This window comes from Mus caroli, chromosome 2 (genome assembly GCF_900094665.2).
Source record: "Mus caroli chromosome 2, CAROLI_EIJ_v1.1, whole genome shotgun sequence".
Classification (NCBI taxonomy): Eukaryota; Metazoa; Chordata; class Mammalia; order Rodentia; family Muridae; genus Mus; species Mus caroli.
The window spans coordinates 79025106-79041791 of NC_034571.1; the positions used below are offsets into that span (position 1 = coordinate 79025106).

Sequence of the window (16686 nt, forward strand, 5' to 3'; positions counted from 1 at the left end):
AAGAAGAAAGAAAGAAAGAAAAAAGAAACACAACAACAACTCAGATACAGGGCTGTGTGGCACTATTCTCTGTTTGGTCGCCTGCCCTGCACTCTGTGCACCCACCTGGACTCCCCCTAAGGCCACCCGCCTCCCTTCTGACTCGGCATCCCAGAACTGAGGCTTACTCTGCAGTCGAGAAAGCTAGGGTGAAGTTGTGCCGGCGCTTTGATGGGTCCAGCTCTGCATAGTCAAAGGCTTCTGGAAAAAACTTGTGGATGAGGGCACAGAAGGCCATGCCGCTGCTCCAGCTGGAGGAGAAGTTTTGGATATCCACGTGCTGAGATAGGCAGGCGGGGAACAGAAGACCTTAGCGACCCCAGGCTGGAGAGCCTGGTCTTTGCCTCTCCCACCCTTTGGAATCTGAACCCTCAGATTCTCCACCACACTATTACCCTGGGGAAAAGTGTCCCCTGCCCCTTCTGTATCCCCAGACTGTGCCTACCTCGTAGTTTCTCGTCATGGCCCGGCACCACTCCAAAAGCATGTTCTTGACACCACCAATGGCTGCCCCGGCTGCCTTTGTGTTCCGGAACAGTGCAGTGGGGCCAGAGGCTGCCCTGTGAAGGGAGGAGCAAGAAATTCCTGTGGGGAATCTCTGGCTCCAGGTGTAGGGTCTGGCCTTGATGGTTCCCACTGGCCCCTGGGCCTCCCTCCCTTGGCCCCATCCACAAATCCTAGGGAAATCTCAGGCCACCCTGGTTCCTGGTTGGGATCCTACCCGCCAAATTTGTCCATGATGGCCTTCCGATTCTGTGCACGGGGCCCCCGGGGCCGGCTGGGTGCTGACACTCTGCGTTCTGGTGCTCGATCCTTCTTTTTCTCTGAGGGTTGAGGCTCTGTGGGACTCTCTGGCACCTCACTGGGCGAAGATTCACTACATGGAGAGGTTGCAGAAGCACGAAGGTGATTGAACCGACACCACAGGCTGCACGGGGGCTGGGCAGAGGTCACTGCCATAGACAAGTCTGTACAAGCACGCTTAATCAGAGCACACACTCATCCTGTTCCTAGCACTGGAAGGGCCAAGAAGCAATAAACAGACTCAAGCTGCCTCCAGGGAGCTTGCAGTCTGTTGAGGCCACATGGTGCAAAACTAGGGTACATCTGGGCTCTGACCTGAGTTTAGATCCTGGCTTTGTTATTATTATTCGCTGTGTGATCTTGGGCCTATCACCTTACTTCTGAGAACCTCAGCTTTCCCATCTGTAACGTGGGGACAGGAATGGCTACCCGACAAGGTGATTCTGAGGCCTAAAGATGATCAGGGTCAGGTAGCTGCACTTGCTACAAAGCTGTGCAAATGCTTGGTGAGTGTTCACAGGTCACCTTTCCCCAAGAGACATGCAAGGGGCTGGAGGGTAATGGAAGAATAAGGCTGGCTCTCTAGCACTTTCCATATGCCAGGCACCCTGCTCAAGTGCTTATTGCTCACTAGTCGTCGGAGCCTACGACAACCCTGGGCTATCCATACAATCCTTAAGTTCACTTCACAGATGCAAAGAAGCTGAGTGCCATAGCCAAGGTCGGTGACTGGTAAGTGGCAGAGCCATTGTCCAAACTCAGGACTCTGAATTCTTAGAGAGCTGTGGTGAAGTCATGGGGCCTGAAGAGGCTCCAGCCACAGGGCAGGAGGTAGATCAGGCATCTTTCATGCCTCTCACTCCATTTGCTTTCTGGGATCTGTTTGGGATACAAGGCTGAGGGCTAGGGATCCTGAAAATCGGGTTTGGGGGGAGGCCTAGAAAGAGGAGATGGTTGACTTCAAAAGGATCAGAAGCAAGGAGGAGTTAGCTCTAGAGCTTGCTTTACCTGGCTGAAGGACTGGTCTCTCCAGATGCTGTAGACTCTGGAGCCAATCCATCTGGAGGGAAGGAATAGAGTGGAAGGAAGCTGAGGCAATCTGCGATGTGTTCTCTGGCTCCTCCTCCTTCAGGTTAGCCATATCTTGGGCTGTCCCTTACCTGGGCTGAGGCTGGGCCCCTCATCTGTGGGGCTCTCGGGCCACTCCTCGGGGGAGCTGGGAATCACTGCAGCCCTTTCTTCTGATTCATTTTCCTTATCCTGCTCTTGCTCTTCAGTGGGACTCTCTGGCTCCTGGGATGAACAGGATCTGTGTAGGCAGCTACCCAAGGCTTTCTAAGAACTTCAGAAAAATTTGGAAGGCAGCCTGAACCACACTCTCCTTTCTCTATTCCCACTCCCGTATACCTGGTGGGGGAAGAGTGTACTTCCCCAAAGTATTATGGTTTGGATACAAAGTGGTCACACCTCTATTGATAGGTACGTTGCATCATGAGGCCTCTAACCTCATCGACAGACTATCCAATTGATGAGTTCATAGCTGAATGAGCTTTTATAGGAGGTAGGGCTTGGTTAGAAGATCAATCACTGGGGCTGTGCCTTTGAAGCACATATCTTTTATGTACTGTACATATGTGTGTGTCCCTATGTGATGTGTATATGTTTCTTTGTGTGTGTCCCTGTGTCAATACACTCATGTGTGTGAGTAGGGGCGCATACATGCTGCAATGTGTGTGTGTGTGTGTGTGTGTGTGTGTGTGTGTGTGTAGGTCAGAGGACAACCTCAGGTACAATCCTTACTTCCTCCTTCTTTGAGACAAGTTTTCTTGGTTGATTGCCTGTGCAACACAGGATTTTCTTCTCAGTCTTGGCTTCCCATCAAGCACACTGGGATTACAAAATGTGTTTTACTGGCCCGGACTTTGACAGGCTCTGAGGATTTGAACTCAGAACTTAGCTTGCTTAGCAAGTGTTTGTACCCAACAAGCCATCTCCCCATGGAAGAGAATATCTTATGTTCAGAGATTTCTTGTCTCCTCTTTCCTGCTTCTTGGCTGCCATAGGAAAAACAGTTTTCTTACACCACACCCTTTCATGTATTTCTGCCTTATCAAAGGCCTAAAAGCAATGGAGCCAGGTCTGAAACCTTTGAAACCATGGTCTAAAATAAAACTTTCCTCCTTTAACTTGATTTGCTTGGATGTTTTGTAGTAGTAACAAACAAACAAACAAACAAACAAACAAGGGAGTCAGGTGGGAGTTGATTCTAGAGAGGGAGAAGGCTTGAGGTCTTATGTCGTACTCACCACCAACTCTTTTGTGTCACTTCCGGTCTCTTTCCCATCAACTTCTGGAAGCTCAGGCTTGGCCTGGTCTTTCACATCAGCCTCCTTCTGAGACTCAGTCTCAGCCTCGTTGACAGTTACCTCTGCTCCAGCATCCTCCTTGGGTTCAGGCTTGGCTTTGTCATTCACATCCGATTTCTCCTTAGATTCTAGATTGGTCTCTTTCTCATCAACCTTCTGCCTCTCCGGGGCCAGCACGGCCTCCTCTCTCTCCCTAACTTCATTGGGTTCAGGTTTTGTTTCTTCTTTCTTACCAGTATCTTCCCGAGAAGCCGCTGTGGTGTCTTCCTTCCCAACCTTCTCCTCGGCAAGGTCACCCTTGGCTTCGTCCTTCCCTCTGGCCTCCCCTTGCAAGTCTGTCTTGAGCTCATCTAATACACTTGCTTCCTCCGGGGACCTCCCTGATGCGCCACTCTCAGATGCTGCTTTACACAAATGTTCTGCCCCATCTGGAGGCCCTTCTTTGTCACTTGTCCCAACTGTGCCTTTGGCCACCTCCTCTGCAGTGCCTTGACTTCCTGGTGTCCCAAGATTCCCTGCAGTTGGGGAGACAGTGGTCCCATCCTCAGAGGAGTTCCCTTCTGTCTGCTCCATGTCTAGAAAGAGAAGATGTGAAGACTTTGTCGCACACTGCCTCGGCATGAGGTGAAGACCCTGCCCTCTCAGTGCCCTGGCTCGGGAGTCAAGAAGTCTGTAGTTCTGTCCTGTTCCCCTTACTAGTTAGTTGGGTGTAACATCAAATTTCCACTCTACCTGTGGAAATCAGAAAGATATAGAGAGTTCTCTCTGCTATAGAGGGGCAGTTGGAGCATATTGACTTGATGTTGGATGGCATTTATGCAGTGCCCTTCTATAAGTGTGGCTTTATGGTTGTTACTTTGAAGCAGAGTCTCATGTAGCCTAGGTTGGCCTCACACTTGCCATTTAGCAGAGGATATCCTTGAAATCCTAATCTTACTGCCTCTGTCTTCTGACTGCTGAGATTATAGGCGTGTACCACCACACTTATTATTACTGTACCACCACACCATTATTATTATTATTATTATTATTATTATTATTATTATTATTATTATACCTAGGGATTCATGCATGCGAGTCATCACTTTATCCTGAGTGAAATGCTCAGTCTCATATCATGCTTTTTAAATAATTTTAACCTCATTTTGATTAAGCCAATGAGGTGGTCACAGTTTAATACCCTCATTCCCCAACGTGAGAGGAACAATTGCTGCCTGCCTCCTAAAGCCCAAAGCAGGCAGGTGTAGAGAACCGAGTAGCCCCGCTCTGCTTCCATTGTGTGAATTTTCAGTCACCTATTTCTGGCAAGCGATATTGAGCTTCCATCTCCAGCAGTGATCTAAAGTGTCTTAGAAAGGCATTATTGGGTTTAAAAATAACTTTAATTCAAAACAAGAGAGGCCTTTAGGAAATTTGAGTAGAGATGGTACAAATGTCAAACCATAGAGGTGATGTAAAATACTCAAGCTTAGGGAGTCTCTGAACCTCTGCGATTCTTGAAAAGTGGGTGAGAAGAGTTTGCTCCGGTGAGAGAATAGAGTCACATCCTCTCTAGCCTGCAAAGCTGGCCTCTGCCTGCTCCCGGGTCTATGTAGAGGAGAGGATTCCTTTGCTTGGTGATTTTTATTTGCATCTAGTATATGGTTATGGAGTAGGGGAAAGGGCCAGGTCCTTCACTACCTTTTCTTGTTGGGGTTCTAGTTACAAAGATAACAGTCCCCAAGTGGGGTTCAAGGCATGACTCAGACAGTACAAAAAGCGGACACTCTTGTCATTGGCTAAAAATACCTCCTGTCCTTGGCAGTACTTTCTTGGTGAGAGTACCCAGGATGCCTCAGTAAATTGGAACAGAGCTCAGGCAGCATGAAGGCAGGATCTGCTTCTGTCGCCTACTTCACTCTTCCTGTTCCCCTAGACAAGAGTTCAGAGGTCCCCTAGATTTGGTGCCCTCCACTTTCTAAGAAGCAGATGGGGTTCTGTAGAGATCCGGAGACTGTTCACACAGGAGCTTGCTTCCTCAAGGTGCAGGAGCTCCAGTCAAGTAGCCTAGCAAGAGGGTCTCGCCTTGCTGCGTGCCTGTGTGGTGAAGGAAAGACAGCCAGGCAGGCATAGCACAGGGACGCTGACCTTCTGGCCACTCACTTCTGAGCTCAAGGGATTCCCTCAGAGCCCCAGCTTCAGATCAGAATTTCTAGACAGTACCGGGTGGATGTATGCTACAAACAAAGGCGCTGTGGCTCAGGGGGCACATACAAAGTTCCCAACCTCCAACCTCCAACACTGTATAAACTGGGCAGAGTGGTACAGGCACGGAATTCTAGCATTTGTGAGGAAGAAGCAGGAGGATCAATCTCAGCTACACGGTGTTTTTGAAGCCAGCTGGGGGCTATGTCTCAAAGAAGAAGAGGAGGAGAAGGAGGAAGAAAATGAAGAAGAGGAGGACTAAGAAGACAAAGAAGAAGAGGAGGAGGAGGGTGCAGAATAAGAGAAAGAAGAAAAATGAATAAAGGTTCTCTTGACAGTGAGAAGAAGATGCATTTATTCACTGACCAAGGTTATTCCAAATATAGCCAGCTTTTCTTAGAGATATACAGCATCATTAGCACTTAAGTAGGTATCAGGTGGCGCTGAGTTTAAAAAACGGAAACCGTAGTTTGAAGATCATTGAACTCTCCTTTCCTTAAGCCTACCTGGCCATGGTCTCTCTCTTTGATCTCTTTTCCTACTGGAATGCCTTCCACGAGACATTCCTATACCCTCTTTGACAAAACCATGTTCAAGGTCTGAACAAGGCACAAACTCTCTTCCTTCTCTGTTCTTTCTCTTTGTGGTGTGTGCCAGGGGTGAAAGCCACGGAGGGGAGGGGCGTCTTATGGGATTCCAGCTCCCACTGTTGACTGTGTGATGCTCGTTCTGCACTTGAACTTGTAGAGATAGAACCAGATCCTGGTGCATATGGATAGTGGAGGGCTTAGGCTGCTAGCCCATGGGAACTCATTGCAGGGAGTCCTTAGTCCACAGCTTGTCTAGTGAGGATTGACTGTGCCATTCCTGAGCCACAGCGAGGTCCTGACCTGGTCCCCAGGGCATTTATTAGTGACACAAGACAGACAGAACAGAGTGTCAGTAAGATGATGCCCCCAAGTGAGGCATATTTGGCTAAGGCATAGTTTTTTGCTTCAGTCATCTCTCCCTCTATCTGCACACTACACGAGTGAGGTAGAGGAGACGAGACAGTACGCATGTGAACACACACACACCTCAGCTACCTTTGCCTTTTCATCACCTCTGCTTTCTCCCCTCCGGGCTTGTCATAAATAGACAAGGAGCGAAGAAGCTCTGCATTCTGAGGAGCCAGGATAACACCCCCTTCCCCCAGTGCTCCCGGTTCTACGGCAGCTTACAGCTCACACTGATGCACCCCACCTTCCCTTAGTCATCCCGTGCTTGACCCCCTCAGGAAGGTGTAAGTGACCCCATGTTACAGTTTAGGAGTCTGATTTAAGGAGTAGCATTCCTGGGACTAAGGCCATAGGAGAATTAAATAGCTCAAACCACACCTGGAACGGAGATCTCCTGAGTGCAGAGTTAGAGCGTGTATGTACTGAAGATACTTTCCCCACTAGATCCTCTCAACCCAGTGTCCTTTCAAGTCACCTGTGGGGAGGAGTCACTGAATAAGGCCGAGGAGGTCCTCTTACAGCTGAGTGCACACTAGACCATTCACGAAAGAAACACTCCTTTCCCGCTTTTCTCTCTGCTTCCTTCTTCCCTCTTTCACCTGAACCCCAACTGCTACCCCTATGCTGTGCTCAGTTCAGCTCTTCAGTCCAGCTCCCCTAGTCCAGAGGGAAAACCACAGTGGATGATTGCTGTCTTTGTGATGCCTCTCTTCAATGGCCACACAATCTCTCTCCCAGCAGTTCTGAGACCCCTACCTTACCCACTTCAGTCCTCACTTGTAGAGGCCATTGCATCCTACCCACCCCCCTGCTCCAAGAACTCCACCTGTCACCCCACTCCCTACTGGCCCTCTTCATAGATGGCCACCTGCCAGCCACTCTGTACCTGACCTCAAGGTCACCCAACTCCATTAGGCATCGAAAAAGAATGGACATAGCAGAGAGAATTAGGAAGCATCCTGAATTTGTCTCTCATTGCAGGGACCTCATTGAAAGGTCTGGCACGTGAAAGGTAAGAATTTGGGCTAGAAGATACGGGAAGTAGTTAGAGAGAGGACCACAACTTTTCCTACCTGTGGGGTTCTGCCTGCAGCTCGGAGCTCTTGCCTCGTTCTGGCCGAGCTGCCTCACTCTCATCGTTCTTTAAGCTCTGGTGGCTTTGAGCCCTCAGCTCAAAGTCCCACCTCCTTGCTTCCACCCCACCCCACCTTCAAGAGGCCTGGGCTTCGGGAAGAGCATTGTTTACTGCTCTGTTGGTACAACACTTTCTCTTAGTCTGGGAGGCTCAGATTTCCCCCGAAGATCTGACAGGTGGCATCTTTCAATCAAGCTGCTGTGTCCCTCTCAGGGACTGGCCCTAACATCTTTCCTGAGATCACCGTCCTTCCTGAAGTGCTCTGGCCGTGGAGACCTTGACAAGCAACAACCAGTCAGGGGCGCATTTGGAACGTGGTCTCCAGCTCTCTGGTCGGCTGTGATCATCCAGAGCTGGGGTAGACCTTCCATGCTCCCTTAGCCCCTTGCTTCCAGCCTTCCTCTAATTTCCTCCTTTATTCTTCTCTAGACAAAGTCGCTGCTGAGGGGTGGGCTCAGAAGGTGGTAACTGGAGCCGCTGCCAACTGTGGGCTCACACTGGACCAGGAAGCTTGAAAGGGGAGAGGCTGAGAGAAGAGAGAAATGGAAAAGAGCTAATGAAACACTGGACTCTTAGCATCTACATATGAAACACTGGACTCTTAGCATCTACATCATTCATAACCCATTGCTTCTGTTTTGAGCTCCATTGACTGGAACATGATCAGCTCTGAATATACTCCATGTGTGTGTGTGTGTGTGTGTGTGTGTCTGTGTGTGTGTAATTAAGATTTTGCTCTGAAAACCAAAACAAAGCAAATACTTACCCTGGCCATGTGTCATACAACGTAAGGAGGGTACCATGTGGAGAGTGTGGGCAGTGATGCTCCTCCTGTTTATGAAGCTTGTGACTCCTCCAATTCCCCTCCCCCAGCCCCTTTCACTCAGCCATACTGGCTTGCTTCCTGTGCCGTAAATAAATCTAATCAGTGCCTTCCAGACTCAGGACTGGGTTCTTCCTTCTGCTCTTTGTGAGGCTGGCTCCTTCTCATTACTCTGAATCCAGCTCAAGTTTCTTTCTCTAACGGAGGCCCTCCATTGTTAAGCTCTCTCCATCAATTTTGCCTGCTTAGGTACTGTATAACATTTACTGGAATCAAAAATTGCACTCTTGATGTTGGTTAGTGGTGGCACATGCCTTTAACCCCAGCACTTGAGAGACAGTTGCAGGTGGATTTTTTTTGTGAGTTCAAGGCCACCCTGGTCTACAAATTGAGTTCTAGGACAGTCAGGGCTACACAGAGAAACCTTGTCTTGAAAAGCAACAACAACACATTGCATTCTTGGGGTTGGAGAAATGGTTCAGTGGTGAAGAGCCTGGCACTTACTGTCTTTATGGAGTACCCAGTTCCCAACACTCATAGAATGGCTCACAGCCATCTGGAACTGCAGTTCCAGGGGATCCGATGCCCTTATCGGACCTCCAAGGGCACACGTGTCATAAACCACATACATGCAGGCAAAACACTTATACACACAAAATAAAAATAAATAGATCTTTAGAAATCACTGTAAATCTCTTCCTCTCTCTCTCTTTCTCGCTCTCTCCTCTATGTCTATGCTCTATGAGGAATCGTTTTTCATGCTCACAGATGTAGATCCCAATTTTTGTCTGGGTTATATTATGTTCTTGATAAATACGTATTGAATAAAACAGTTAATCAAGAAAGCAGGGAAAAAAAGAGTTGGGGTCAGTGCCTGGGATGATATGAATGTGAGATTATTCTGTGAAGCCAGTTTTGGCGACTGATGTTCAAATCAGTGCAATATCTGTCCCTGGTACATCTCCTTTGTTCATTAGAAATTATCTACCAGGGCTGGAGAGATGGCTTGGAGGTTAAGAGCACTGTCTGCTCTTCCATAGGTCCTGAGTTCAATTCCCAGAAACCACATGGTGACTCACAACCATCTGTAATGAAATCTAATGTCCTCTTCTGGTGTGTCTGAAGATGACTCCAGTGTACTTATATATGGATAAAATAAATAAACCTTAAAAATATTATCCGCCAAAGACAGATGAGTCGGTGAGTTCTCCCATATGTCTCTGCCTTGATGATTTTTTATTTCTTTAATAGATAATAAAAACAACATACTAGAAGATGGTGGCATCAGTCATCAAAACTTCTCTTATATAATCCCTTCATTCCCTGATGCAGAGGTTAGTGAACACCAAGTAGGTGTTGGAGACAACGGCACCGAACACAAGAGAAAACAGGCAAAAGGAGATCATTGGAGTGTGATGAGTTAGTCATCTCATCAACAAGTAAATATGCACTACATTAGATGTGACAGGCTCTATAAAATAAGGTGAAGTGGGGCAAGAAATAGGGCTTTGTCTTTATTTTTGCTTGTTTTGTAGGGAGGAGAATATACTTGTAGATACGGCAAGTGAGATAGGAACAAAGACCTCAAGTTTGGGATGTAAACTTGTGCCAACGAGGAGCACCTGCATCCCTGGCAGAGAACAGTAACTAGGAAGAAGGGCGTATGCTTGATGTATTTGATAGAGAGGATATCCGCATGGCCCGGCAAAGCACTGCAGCAGGAGAGTAGTTGGAAGTAAAAGGAAGAAAATAGGGTTGGTGAATCATATGGAATTTGTCCTGGCTCACACTGATAATCTAATTACAGGATCTAGAGCCACTTAGAAGATAAACCTCTAGGCAAGTCCATGAGATAATTCTATATTGGGTTAACAGAGGTAGGAAGTCCCACCCTATACGTATATAGCAATGTGCCATGGACTGGGCTAGCTGACTGAATAAAGAGGCCAAAGTGAGCTGAGTATCAGCATTTTTCTGTGTGTCTTGGCTATGGACATGCTATGACCAGTTGCCTCCCATTCCTGCCACAATGCCTTCCTTGACACAGTAGAATAGAGTGAACCAAAAGCCAAGGTAAGCCATTTGTCCTATAGTTTGCTCTTCTCAGGGGATGGATCACATCATGGAGAGAAGCAGTGCAGGGTCTTATAAACTATTGAGAAGACTTTGGCTTTCTCCATGATGAGAAACTACTGCAGCATCTAGGGGGTGAGTGACATGATCCAGTTGTAGTTTATTTTTATTTATTTATTTTTTTTTTTACATCACTCTGGCTGCTGAGAGAATCAGTTGTTCTTTGACCTCCTTTGATCCTACCATGGGCTCCTCCTCTTCTTCTTCTCTTCCTCCTCCTCCTCCTTCTTTTTCTTCTCCTTCTTCAATATATTTATTTTCTGTATCTATGAGTACCCTGTAGCTGTGACACACCAGAAGAGGCATTGGATTCCATTACAGATGGTTGTGAGTCACCATGTGGTTGCTGGGAATTGAACTCAAGACCTCTGGAACTCAGTCAGTGCTCTTAACCACTGAGCAATCTCTCCAGCCCAAGGACACATGTTCTTATAAATAAATTTAAATTTAAAAATAGTATAGCAAATGACCTGTGTAGTTCAGTTGTGGAGTGTTTGCATGAGACCCTGGATTCAACCTTCAGCACTGTGGAAGAGAGATGAAAAAAATCACTATTAGCTGAGAATGTGAAAATAGCACTTTGGAAAAAAGACTTCATCTGCTAAAGACAATAGATCAAGAAAATGTGACTAAATAGTAAGAATTATTAAATCTTGGGGATAGATTCAATGACATTCATTAGACTGTGTTCTGTGTTGTGAATTTGCCCTAATAAAATACTTTTAAAGGGATAAACCCAATGCTTTTTATTATTACATTTATTTATTTACTTATTTTATTTATTGTGCATGTGTAGGGCTATAATATAGAAGTGCAGTAAAACATGTTGCAGCACTGGGGCAGTTGATAGAGTGCTTGCCTAAGCATGTGGTCCTGCTTTCATCCCAGCATTGCAAAAGTCAAGCATAATGGCGCTTATCTGTAGCCGCAGCACTAGTGAGGTAGAGGCAGGTTCGTAAGTTCTAGGTCATCTTCGGCTACACCGCAAATTAGAGAGCAGCCTAGGTTCCATGGGACCCTGTCTCAAAAGCAAATAAAGACAATCTCTATACATGTTTCTTTTTTTCTGCGAGCAGCGATCGTGTAGCCTCTCTGCAACTCCACCAGTTAATGTTGCACACCGCTCCCCGGGATTCTGATTTCACGGGTATGAGGTAACGTCTGGACGCTGAGGTTTTTTTTTTTTTAAGTGCTTCAGGTGTTTTAACATGCAAAATTGACAGGCTCCTTTGGGAAACGTTCTCCTTTCTTCACATAAGATCCGTCTGCGCTCTGGCGGGTTCAGGGAGCCAAGCTTCTTCCACACTGCAAACGCTCAGGCGTCTCCCGGACAACGGGAGGGATGGAATGCTAACAAGGCTGCCGGCGCTCTGCCACTCACTCAGCACTCTATGGTACTTTGGAGTCCACTCTAGCAAATTGAGGTCGGTTTCTCTATGGTAGCCGGTTTCCCAGCGCAGCCTGGTCGGCGTTTTCTTCCGGATCAAAGAAGAGGCTAGACTTCCTTCCGGAAGTGACCCACGTGCTTCTTATTTCGCCTGCCTTGGTACCCGGTAACTTTTTACTATTGACCCGAAGTTGGGGACGTTGCGGGAGCTGTGACCTGCCCCAGGCCGTGGTGAGTGGGCCACGGTGTCTGATACCCAGGGTGACCCTGATTATGCCATTGCCGTGACAGAGGCTCAGCCTTTAGACCGGCCCCGGGAACCTAGGCTGTGGTTAGGGTCACATTCTCGGGGCTGCATGGGTTCAGGCCCACGGTTTTGTGTGTTCCGTCCCAACTGTCAATCCTCTGGCTCTAGGCGTGATCTCGAGGTACTGAGAGGGCTCGGTTTCCAGCCCCGAGCCCCATGACATCGCGAGTGACCTTGAGCTGGACACTGTCCTCTTTAAGGGCCTCATCTCCACTTCTGTTAAGAGGGGTGAATACGTTTACTGAGCGGGGTACTGGTCCCCGCTGGTCTGAAACGCTGTAATTTCCCGCACCCTCCAGCCCCCCGGGTGGGTACTGGGGTGAACCGGGAGGGGTCGGTGCTGACTGATCATGTCCGCTCCTAGGACTAAAGACCAGGAGGCTATTCTCTCCACGGTGCTAAGTTGACATGGATCCGCTCAGAGCCCAGCAGCTAGCTGCGGAGCTGGAGGTGGAGATGATGGCCGACATGTACAACAGGTAAAGAGAAGCACTCGGCTTCACCTTGTCGAGGAAAACTCGCCCTAATCACCCCTAGCCTGACAGAGTGAAGCACTTGTAACGACTGCTTTCGATAAGGTAGTGGAGCCAAGTCCCGCCCTCCTAATCCCGCCCCACCCTCACCGCGTGCTTCGCTGAAGTAAATACAGGTCACTAGAAGGACTTGGTTGGCTATTTGGAGGGAGTAAAAGGGGTGTGTGATGGAGAATCTCCTGCCCAGGCTCTGCTGAGTATCAAGAACATATAAGCACTGCCTTTTCTCCTCTCCTCCTCTCCTCTCCTCTCCTCTCCTCCCCTCCCCTCCCCTCCCCTCCCCTCCCCTCCTCGTTTCCATCTTTCCTTCTCAGATAGCCCATTTAATTACCCTTGTTTATGTATTTTGTGTTTGTTTATGAATGCCAACGTGCATGCCATAGTGCCACACATGTGGAGGTCAGAGGACAACTTAATAGGATCTCATCTTGGATTGAACTCAAATCTTCTGGTTTGGCAGCAAGTGCCTTTGCCTCCTGAGCCTTCTGAACAGTCATTTAGTAATTAATAGTATTTAGTTGCTAATATTTATTAATTTTTTTCTTCCTTTTTGGGGGGGCGGTGGAGTGAATGTTGTTTTGTTCTTATTTTTCACGATGGGTCTTCTCTGTGTTGCCCTGGTTGTCAGCTTGATCTGTGTAGACCAGGCTGGCCTCACTCTCAGGATCCACCTGTCTCTGTCTCTGGGGTGCTGGGATTAAAGGTGTGCACACCCGGCCTAAATTAAACGTTAACTCTGTGTTAGGCACTTGCAAAGCATTTTATATACATTATCACTTAAATTTTTTTTATTTACTTGTTTTCTATGTATGGATGTTTTGCTTGCCTGCCCACAGAGGCCAGTAGAGGGCATCATATCTCCAGGAACTGGAGTCAAAGATAGTTGTGGGCTGCCGTGTGGGTGCTGAGAACCTAACCTAGGTCCTCTGCAAGAGCAGTCAGTTCTCTTAACCACTTTCCAGGCCCCCATTATCATTTTTGTAAATAGTTAAAAATAATTCAAAGGGAGAAGGGGTATAATAACGTAGGATTTTTGTCTAGAATGCAGGATGTCCTTGGTTTGATCTTGACATGGTGCCTATAATTTCAGCACTTAGAGGCCAGAGACTAAATAGTTCAGGATCATTCTTGGCTATATAGCGGGTTCAAAACCAGCCTAGGATAGATGAGACCAGTCTCGAAAGAAAGAAAGGGAAGAAAGAAAGAAAATCAGTGGGTTAATTTTATTAGTACCATTTTAACACAGGGGAATTGAAGTATCAAGGGGTTTAATAATCTCAGGGTCTATAGCTGGTCAGTAGCAATGTCAGGACCAGAACTTCAGCCTGACTTCACAACTACTGCTTGTAGCCGTTTGGAAACATCTTGCTGCACCAGTCACCTGCTGAATATCTTTAGGCTGAATGTCTCATAATTGGTTACTTATCAGTAAAACTGACCTAAGAAGCACTGCTTCATAAAGACATTGCAGTATTAAACTGAAAGCCTTTAGCGTCTGGCACATCATACAGGAACCAGCAGGTATCTGCTGGTTTTCGTCAGCAGCTCTTGGTAGGTTTGTCTTGGAGACTACAAATTGGAATGGTTTTTAAAATACAGACTGCGCAGTTAGACTACCTAGCTTTGTGTGATCCTCAGCTCTTACTGAGCTGTGTCTTAATTTCCTCATCTGTAAAGTGGGGATAGTGATTGTGCCTACCGCACTGGGTTACTGTGAGGGTCGCATAACAGAATCTGTATTAGCCCTTAGCGTGATGCCTGGCACACAGCCAGTCTTCATCTAGTGCTTCCTCTTTAACTAGTCTTGTACACGACTCAGAGAAGAGTCTTAGTTGGAAAAGCGTTCCAAGGTGGTTGAAGTGAAAACTGGGGGTTTCCACTGTTTTCTTGAGGGAGGGAGGGAATGAGGCAAGAATCAATGCAGCAGGGTTGGGCTTGTTGAAGGTTCCTGGGATGCTCCAGGTAGTTACTGATACAACCTTGTTCTTCTCTAATCCCAGAATGACCAGTGCCTGCCACCGGAAGTGCGTGCCTCCCCACTACAAGGAGGCAGAGCTGTCCAAAGGCGAGTCTGTGTGTCTGGACCGATGTGTATCCAAGTACTTGGACATCCATGAGAGGATGGGCAAAAAGTTGACAGAGCTGTCTATGCAGGATGAGGAGCTGATGAAGAGGGTACAGCAGAGCTCTGGGCCTGCATGAGGCCCCGGGCCGTCTACACCTGTGATGTACCTTGCCACTTACCTGATTAAAGTGTCCCTAATGGATGTCACATGTGAAAACTGTCATACTTAGGCCCTTGAGCATCTCCAGGACCCCTGCGTGTAGTAGAGCTCTCCTGGCTGAAGAAGGGGACTTGTCACGCTGGTTTGTGACAGTGTACGTGTGTGTATATGTATATATCTTATTAAAACAAATTTGTGCAAAGCAGTGTCTTTACTTGAGAGTAAAGAGTCATCCAACAGTAGAGGGAATTTAATGCAGTGGGTCTTTCTGTTTGTGGGGTTGGAGTTTTTTGTTTTGTTCTTAAGTACAGGATCTCACTCTGTAGACCAGTCTGTCCTCAAACTCACGAGATCCACCTGCTTCTGCCTCTCAAGTGCTGGGATTCAGATGTGTGCCACCATGCTCAGCAAGTTGCTTGTATCTTGAGGTGAGGTTTTATTATGCAGCCCGGTCTGCTTCTGGCTTCAATCTCTGTCTTCCTGTGTCAGCCTCTAAATGCTGTAATTAAAGGTGTGTACTCCCCACCCCACCCCCCTTTTTTTCCCCGTTTTTTCGAGAGACAGTTTCTTTGTGTAGCCGAACTCATAAATTTGCCTGCCTCTGCCTCGAAAGTGCTGGGATTAAAGGCGTGCACCACCACATCCGGCTCCTCCCCCTTTTTTTAATTTTAAGATTTTATGTGTATAAGTATACTGTAGCTGTCTTCAGACACACCAGAAGAGGGTATCAGATCCTATTACAGATGATTGTGAACCACCTTGTGGTTGCTGGGAATTGAACTCAGGACCTCTGGAGGAGCAGTCAGTGCTCTTAACCACTGAGCCATCTTTCCAGCCCAATGGTTGTGTACCTTAACACAGTGCTTTAAGTCTATAGACTAGTGGGACTGGCAGGTTTGTGCTTAGAGTATGATGCTTGCTGTGTGACCCTGAATGTGCTACATCTCTGTGATATAGTAGAGTGACTTGGGTATAGGAAGCACTAACTATCTTTTAAAGCTGGATAGTAAGTGGAGGCAAGCAGGCCATTTCTACACATCAAAAAGGAGCGATTTAGAGGATGTGACAGTGGATAGGATTTTGTGAGCAAGTAGCCACTCTGCTCCAGATGTTACTAGATAGCTATAGTACTGTCAAGATGGGATGTGGGTCAGCCATCCTGGAAAGCAATCTAGGCCGGGACCTGACTGGTGACTTCACCATCTGTGTTTACCTGATTCAGACTGTTCCTCAGTCACTTTTCAGTGTATGAGAGCGTCCACCCACCCAGATAAAGGTATAGTTAGGAAACAGGTTCAGAGAGGCAGCTGCTTACAGGTCACACAGTATAGCAGTGGGAAGGCCAAGCCCTACTGCTGTCCGAGGAGGGCCCTGGGACTGCAGCTTTCAGAATGTAGGGGTTCAGCTAGAAGGGACTTTGTTAACATTGAATCCACTGTCAGAGCTGTACATTCAGTGTAGGCTTTCTCTGTAGAGGTGTCTGGGACAGAGTAGAGGACAGTAGAGGCAGAGACTTTATTTAGCTTACAAGTGCAGGTTCAAATCAGTTTTGAGTCTTGGCTGAGATTTCAAGCTGTGTCACCTTGGGAGAGGCTTTTGACTGCTTCAGTCACCCTACCTGTTAAAAATTGCAGTGGAGTCTATCTGCCTCCTCGAGTGGTTGTGCAAACTAATAACCCAATAGTTAGAGAGGTGTCTGAAATACACCAAATACTCAATCATTTGCTAAATTTTGTGGGAAGTGGAAACACT

The 16686-nt window shown here is 47.4% G+C and overlaps 2 protein-coding genes across 2 annotated transcripts in view; one reads left to right on the top strand and one right to left on the bottom strand.

Moving 5' to 3' along the window:
- The window catches only part of Smtnl1 (smoothelin like 1), an 11526-nt gene extending 3902 nt beyond the window's left edge, over positions 1 to 7624 (bottom strand). Inside the window, exons 1-7 of the mRNA XM_021156981.1 lie at positions 7465 to 7624; positions 3150 to 3784; positions 2004 to 2136; positions 1852 to 1903; positions 761 to 916; positions 485 to 599; positions 168 to 319 (exon numbers count right to left, since the gene is read on the bottom strand). Coding sequence (XP_021012640.1) covers positions 168 to 319; positions 485 to 599; positions 761 to 916; positions 1852 to 1903; positions 2004 to 2136; positions 3150 to 3784; positions 7465 to 7528 — 1307 coding nt within the window. The 5' untranslated portion in view covers positions 7529 to 7624. The remainder of the gene's footprint in view (positions 1 to 167; positions 320 to 484; positions 600 to 760; positions 917 to 1851; positions 1904 to 2003; positions 2137 to 3149; positions 3785 to 7464) is intronic.
- A 4337-nt stretch (positions 7625 to 11961) lies between these two features.
- Positions 11962 to 15136, top strand: Timm10 (translocase of inner mitochondrial membrane 10). Its single transcript, XM_021156267.2, has 3 exons — positions 11962 to 12100; positions 12541 to 12655; positions 14710 to 15136. Exons 2-3 carry the CDS (start codon positions 12585 to 12587, stop codon positions 14909 to 14911), a joined length of 273 nt encoding a protein of 90 aa, XP_021011926.1. The 5' UTR covers positions 11962 to 12100; positions 12541 to 12584; the 3' UTR covers positions 14912 to 15136.
- The last annotated feature ends 1550 nt before the right edge of the window (positions 15137 to 16686 follow it).